Source organism: Gobio gobio (assembly GCF_949357685.1).
Source record: "Gobio gobio genome assembly, chromosome: 3".
Classification (NCBI taxonomy): domain Eukaryota; kingdom Metazoa; phylum Chordata; class Actinopteri; order Cypriniformes; family Gobionidae; genus Gobio; species Gobio gobio.
In genome coordinates, this window is record NC_137099.1 from 68,952,923 (window position 1) to 68,959,825 (window position 6,903).

Here is a 6,903-nt window from a genome sequence, read left to right on the forward strand (position 1 = left end):
CCAACATTAACCACACCAATTTTGGAGTCTCTAACTCAATCCCTCTAGCACCACCACCTGTCCAAAGTTTCACTCATGTTTATGCTAATCACTTTTGAACCATAAGGGATAGAGACAAATTACCCCAACATTTTGAATTTTCTGAAAAACCTACTTTTGCGAACTCCTCCTAGGTCGTTGTTCTGAATTTCACAAAAACTGAACCAGATCATCTTCAGACCATGCTGAACAGAAAGTTGGTATTCAAGTTGATTCGTTAAATAGTTTTCGATAAACGTGCGAACATATTTTACGTGGCGGTTGCGAAAATACACTTAAGGCTATATCTCCGCAACGCTTTATCGTATTGAAACAAAATGTGGTACATGTCATCACAAGCATGACCTGAAGTGACATGCAGCGTTTCGGCGCAGCGCCACCTACTGGTCCGGAGATACGAAAAATTGCTGTTTTTGCTTATAACTTTTGAACCGTTTGTCCAAAAATCATAAAAGTCGGCCATTTTGGCTGTCGGCCATTTTGAGTTATGTCCTAAAATGCTGTATTTTATGAACACATGAACGGATTGTTATGAAACTCGGTTTGGGTCATCAGCACGATGCCCTGAAGGAGCCTGAGAAGTTCCACCTAGTGGATAAACGTTTTTTTTTTCAAACGCTTATAACTTTGGGTGAGATTGACTTATTTTCATTTCATGTTTTGTCTCCTGAATCCTTGCCGAGACTTGCCAGGTTTCGGTGTATGGTTTGTGCAGCGTGATAATTTAGCGCCTATAAAATATTAGCTGATATCTTCAAAACCGCTAGTCTGATCGAGACGAAACCAGCGTCAGAAGTTCGGAAACATAGGTCGATAGCCAAACGCTAATGCCCAAATTTCAAAATATTGATAGTAAGGGGGAGTAAAATCCAATCAAAGTCAGGTGTCAGTCATTTTTTACGTGTTTTTTTTTATATAAATGTCTATAACTCCAAAACGAAACGAGATATTTTCACCAAAATTGACACAATGCTGCTAGCTTCCTTGTTTGCCTCTGTTGTGCTTTGCCCTGGTATTGCTGCTTGCAGCTATATTTAATTATCATTATAGTCATCGGTACATCAATATAATAATCGGTATTACCGTAGGTAATCATATCTGTGCTTATATACAGCCATATCGCACGGCTACGAGCGTGTTATTGCATTTATACAACAGTTTGACGGCACAAGCGAGTAAATAAACAAGAAACAACAACTCTTTTGTTCGGAACTACTTCTTTACTTGCCGTACGCGGAGTGATACAAGCGGTGAAAGGGTTCCAGTGGTGCTGATACTGGGCGATATCGCACGGCTCTCAGCCAATCAGATTCCAGAACCAGGAACTATCATTATAGTTATTGGTACAGTTGTCAGTTATAGATATTATTCTTTCTAACAATGTGTGTGTGTGTTCTCTCGTAGCTGCCATGAACCTGGAGAAGTTGAAGCTCTTCAGACATTATTATGTGATGGTGAGTGTGTACTCCACATGTACTCGGATCATTGAGCTGGAGCAGAGTGTAAGCGTGTGTGTGTGTGTGTCCTCAGATCGTGTGTTATATCTACTTCACGCGGATCATCGCTATACTGCTGAAGGTCACGGTGCCGTTCCAGTGGCAGTGGAGTCAAGAGGTAAAGATTTCCCCAGTTGTGTAATATTCAAGACCATCTATTGACAGAAATGCAATATAATATACATAAGGTACATTTCTCAAACTCTGATGATGATGAAACTACAACCCTCTACACCTGGTATTAAACGGCTGTTTATTTTCAGATAAAAATTACAGATTATATAAAATAGTACATAAGGCTAATCTAAAGAACGCACATTTATAAACGAGTTAACAGAGACTTTGAATATATAGCTATCAAAATACTAAATTCACAATAATAGATGGATCATTCTGAGTCACATTTTTAGTTTTATAGTTTTCTAACTCATCTAAATATACTAATTTTGTAAATATGACCAAATGTTGGCTCTCAACATTATATCACAACATTAAGACGTCACGAACGGGTCAAGTTAAGATAAGAATACTGTATATTTAGCGTTATACTCGTTTTTCTAACTAGCAAGCTACTCTGAATGCCTTCCTGAGGAAAATGGGCGTGGTCAAAGTTTTTAATTGGGCGATTACGCGAGAGATTATACATCTGTCCACATGCCTTCTGTCCAGTGGTAGGTTAACCAGCAGTATTTACTTGTTTAAACTGAGCGCGTTCGGTTAACCACAATTGGCTTCGCTCGGTAATAATAGGATTCACAGGAAAATGTTAAACTCATTTTTTTTTACTTTTTACGCAATATACATATGTACGCGATTTCCCGCCAAAAACAATCCCGACTACGCTAAAATATAAACTTATAACAGGCTTACCATAGTGAATCAGGGCAAGATAAAAACACCCTTTGGAAGGATTGACCATTTAAAGGTGCAGTGTGTAAATTCAGCATCTAGTGGTGAGGTTGCTCACCCCTCCCTCTCGGAGCACATAGAGAAATTACGGTGGCTGACACAGGACAAACATGTCGTCGTCTAAGACAGCAGAGAGTAGCTAGCGCTCTGTAGAGAAGTTTGTCCCTTTAGGGCTACTGTAGAAACATGGCGGCACAAAATGAAGTCTTCACTGTAATGGTGCGTTCACACCGGACGCGATTCGCACGAGTGATTTACATGTTAAGTCAATCCAGAGACGCGAAATGGCATTCTGCGGCGCGATTCGCGCGATTGAGGCGGCGCGAAGGACGCGAATTTAGCGTTTTGAACACGCGAATCGCTCAAGTTGAAAAATCTGAACTTTGGCGGATATTTCACGCTGCGTTAACCAATCAGGAGCTTGCTCTAGTAGTGACAACAATGAGGAGAAAATCTGTATATTAATATCTGGTTCAGACAATATGATTATCACTGTGATAACATTAAATGACATGAAACACAACACAGTCTCTTTTTGTTAAATGCAAGTTTATGTATGATCAATAATACAAAAGTATAAGTAATGTATAACAAGCTATACATGAAATAAAGCAAACAATGCAGTCAAACATTCAAAGTCAGTGCTAGTAGGCTAACGTTACAACTGCAACGTACAGTTATAGCCTAAAAATATAAAGTAATGAAACTTATCTTTGCCCTCAGCCTAAACGATTCGCCAGGGAACAAATTATAGATCCATGAGAGCAAAGATCGGCCGTTACAAGACGAATTATAGCTCGAGACGCCACAGAGACATCAGAGCCAGCGGCAGACGTCAGAAGGACTGGCTGAGGAAAGGTTGCCCTCGCCGGCTTTCACGTGCGCTGAGCGCCGCTGATCCACTGGAGCTCACAACTCCGACAACGGCAGATAAAATGTTCAAATAGGCACTCTTTATATAAATAAACCCCAGATTTGAGCTTTAAACAACTACATTATTGACTGAAAAAGTCTTAAAACTACGTTTTGTCACACATTAACAGTAGATTTTAACAAAAAAAAGACGTGTAAACACAGCCCATGTCAGCCATTTCTCAACGAGACGAGCTGCTGGCGGAAGCCCCGCCCATGACGTGAATTTGCGTCTGCTGTGCAGTGAATGTCACGCGCGATTCGCGCGAGTAAACTCAAAATGTACACGCGTCCACCTTCGCGCGAATTGCGTCCGGTGTGAACGCCACATAAGGGACCCGCGGTGTGTGTAGATAGAAACGCCTCATTCTAACTGTGTTCACACCAGACGCGACTTGCGTGAATAAATTGTGTGTAGTTGGACGCTTGAACATTTTGAGTTTACTCGCGTCATTCCCGCGTGACATTCACAACAGACGTGAACTCGTGTCATGGGAGGGGCTTCTGCCAGCGGCTCGTCTCGTTGTGAAATGGCTGACATGGTTGTTTTCAAATACGGTGAATAAGCTCAATTTGCCGGCTTTAGCTAGCTTGTGGTCTCAAAATGTAGAGCTCAAATTGAGTAAAGAGCGTTTTTTACAACTTACCAGACTGTCCAACCTCCTCACTCACTTTCTTCCAAGCAAGATACTTTTATTCTGTCTCTATAAAGTATGAAGACGTATCGACAGCTCCAGGTATCCACATATGATTCTGTCCTCGTTGTTGTCACTACTAGAGCAAGCTCCTGGTTGGTTAACGCAGCGCGAATATCCGCCAAAGTTCAGATTTTTCAACTCGAGCGAATCGCGCATCAAACGCTCAATTCGCGCCGCAGAATGTCTATTTGCGTCTTTGCGTTGACTTAACATGTAAATCACTCGCGCCTTACGCGTCTGGTATGAACGCACCTTAAGGTAATAAAAATATAACGGCTCATTATGTAAGGTCTGAAAACCTAGTTATGTATATTATATTGCATTTCTGTCCATAGATCCTTAAATATTTTCACACTGCGCCTTTAATCTCAGTAAATAATTCGCAATTTCCTTTTCGTATTTTTTATCCCGTAGCGCAAACAAGCTTCCATTTTAACATTTGCACTGCCATTTGCAGTGTGTTACTGCAAAAACGTTATAAAGAAGATAATCTGTGTAAATGAATTTGAGGCCTGGAGTCATTTCCTCTTGTGTTTGCAGTTTTTAGTGGAGATTTCTACTCTGATCTTCTTCGTCTTGACGGGATTCAAGTTCCGTCCAGCGTCAAATAACCCGTACCTCCAGCTGCCTCAGGACGAGGAGGACCTGGAGATGGACGAAGTGTAGGTCTTTCTCTCTCTCTCTCTCTCTCTCTCTCTCTCTCTCTATCTCTCTCATTCTCGTTCAGTGTGTGATATTTCTTCTCTCCGCACACAGTATAACAGAATCGGGAGTGTTGGAAGGCATCCACAAGGTGAAGAAAACATCTAACGGCCGAGAGAGACAGAGAGAGGTTGCGTTGTGAGTTTCATATCGAAGAGGGCGGAGCCTGGACTTTAAACTCCTCCCCTTCCAAAGGTTGCGACCAGGGTAACCACAGACTCGCTATGCAAGTGAAATAAAGATGGAACGGGGAAAAAAACGTGTGAGAATGAAGCGCACCGGACGCGATTTCCGTCAGATTTCCACGAGAGAACGAGCTGATTTTCCCACACGGATTCTGGGACGGTGGTGACAGACCGAATCTTTCGCTTTGGTTTACAGTAATGATATGGTCATTCTCTATCCGTTAATTTTTTTTCTTTCATTCCAAAGATTTACAATCATTATAATGGATGTGCTCAATTAATTTGATTTTAGCCTTCTTTTATTTCCTATTATTATTTAACCGAAGCTGTTTATTTCTGGATTGATGCTACTGTTTGTATATGATGGTTTTTCTGTACATTTTATTTGGCTGGAGATTTTTGTTGTTGTTGTTCATAAAACAGGTTGGTTACCCAGACACCATCAGTTACGCTGAAGAAGGTTAATCTGAGTTTCTTTTGCCTCAGACGGATGGAATAGAATTATATAGTTCTTTAATGTGCGTTTCACCACAGTCAACGACTGCTAACATTTATATTCTGTCCTGGATGAAACCCAATGATGGCTGAAACTATTTTATCAGTCACGCGATAACTATTCACACCAATAACAAATGATCTAATTGCTTCTTTGGAGTAGGTTGTGCTTTATTTTGTACTATTTTTCTGATAAACTATGATCGTACCCCATTTATTTTACACCTTAGTGTATTCTGTTACTAAATGAAGGACTAACCACTATTACACCGCGTATTTGCAGCGCTGCCGTTAAAACCAACGGTCTACACTGAAAGCGCGCGAAAGCGCCCGTCGCGGTTTAAACATGGGAACTTCTCCAGAGGGTCACTCCAGTTTCCCCCCCCCCCCCTTCTTCAAGGCTCTTACTCTGGCTAATATATCCACAAACTAAGAAATAAACTTTTCCTGCTTGATTTGTGTTGCTGGTTTATCATGTGAATTGTGTTCGAGTTTAAAATAAATCAAATAACGTCATTCTCGACTCGTTTCTTTGGCTTGTAAATATGTGAGGAGAGTTTATTTACCTCGTCAGCGCGCGCCTCTGTCATCTCGTGCACGAGCCCACGCGCAGATGTCCGTGAACGCGCACCGGTGCTGATGTGATCCGCCCAGTTTCATCTCCGCCGCTGATTCAAATAAGCCACAATGTAAGTATAAAATAATCCAAACGTTTGGTTTTGTGAGACAAATGCGGGAATTTTCTGGGATGAGTGCCTGAAATCTTACACGTTTTTACTGCATCTGCTGTGAATTGGGTTATAGTTATCTGGACTTGATGTTTAAGATGAATATTAATATGTTTAATAGATATTTCACATCGCTAACATGTGCTTTTAGAAACGGCTCAAGTAAATGTTGTTTTACAGGGATGTTGAAGATTGATGAGGGTGTTTCAGGTTTAAGTTTCTCCGCAGTGCGGCAAGAAACTTTCAAGTGTGTGTGTGTGTGTGTGTGTGTGTGTGTGAACCAGGGCCAGCTGAAAGTTTCTCAAGGACTGTGTGTGATACAGCAGAAATCTCGCGTGCACTTTATCCTACAGTTTATGTAAATGTAGTTACCGAAAGTGCTTTGAAATGTAAGGTAACTATACATGGTTAGTGTCTAGTTATTTAATATTTAACATACAGCCTAACAGGACTGTAAAATAATGTGCTAACGAATTATATCTTTCGATTTAAGTGTTCAGTTATTAATAATGAATGCATTTGAGTGTTTCTTAATCCTAATAATTAAGTTGAAAAGGCAAATTTCTGGAAAGTTCAATGTGTGCAAGCCCATTTCTGCTCCAAAAAATAAATATAATGAAGCTGTTGTAAATCATAATTATTAATTAGTATTTCAAACACCTCACAGAAATGGTCGTCAGCTTTATTTATATAGCGCTTTTACAATGCCGATTGTTTCAAAGCAGCTTCACAGTGATAA

The 6,903-nt window shown here is 40.6% G+C and overlaps 1 protein-coding gene across 2 annotated transcripts in view; it reads left to right on the top strand.

Moving 5' to 3' along the window:
- gpr108 (G protein-coupled receptor 108) overlaps positions 1-6,792 on the top strand; it is a 27,863-nt gene extending 21,071 nt beyond the window's left edge. Inside the window, exons 15-18 of one of the 2 annotated variants that reach the window (XM_079811584.1) lie at positions 1,444-1,493; positions 1,570-1,653; positions 4,595-4,716; positions 4,811-6,792. In XM_079811584.1, the coding sequence (XP_079667710.1) occupies positions 1,444-1,493; positions 1,570-1,653; positions 4,595-4,716; positions 4,811-4,898 (344 nt within the window). In that variant the 3' untranslated portion in view covers positions 4,899-6,792. The remainder of the gene's footprint in view (positions 1-1,443; positions 1,494-1,569; positions 1,654-4,594; positions 4,717-4,810) is intronic. The other variant, XM_079811585.1, reaches the window with a different exon arrangement.
- Positions 6,793-6,903: the final 111 nt, after the last annotated feature.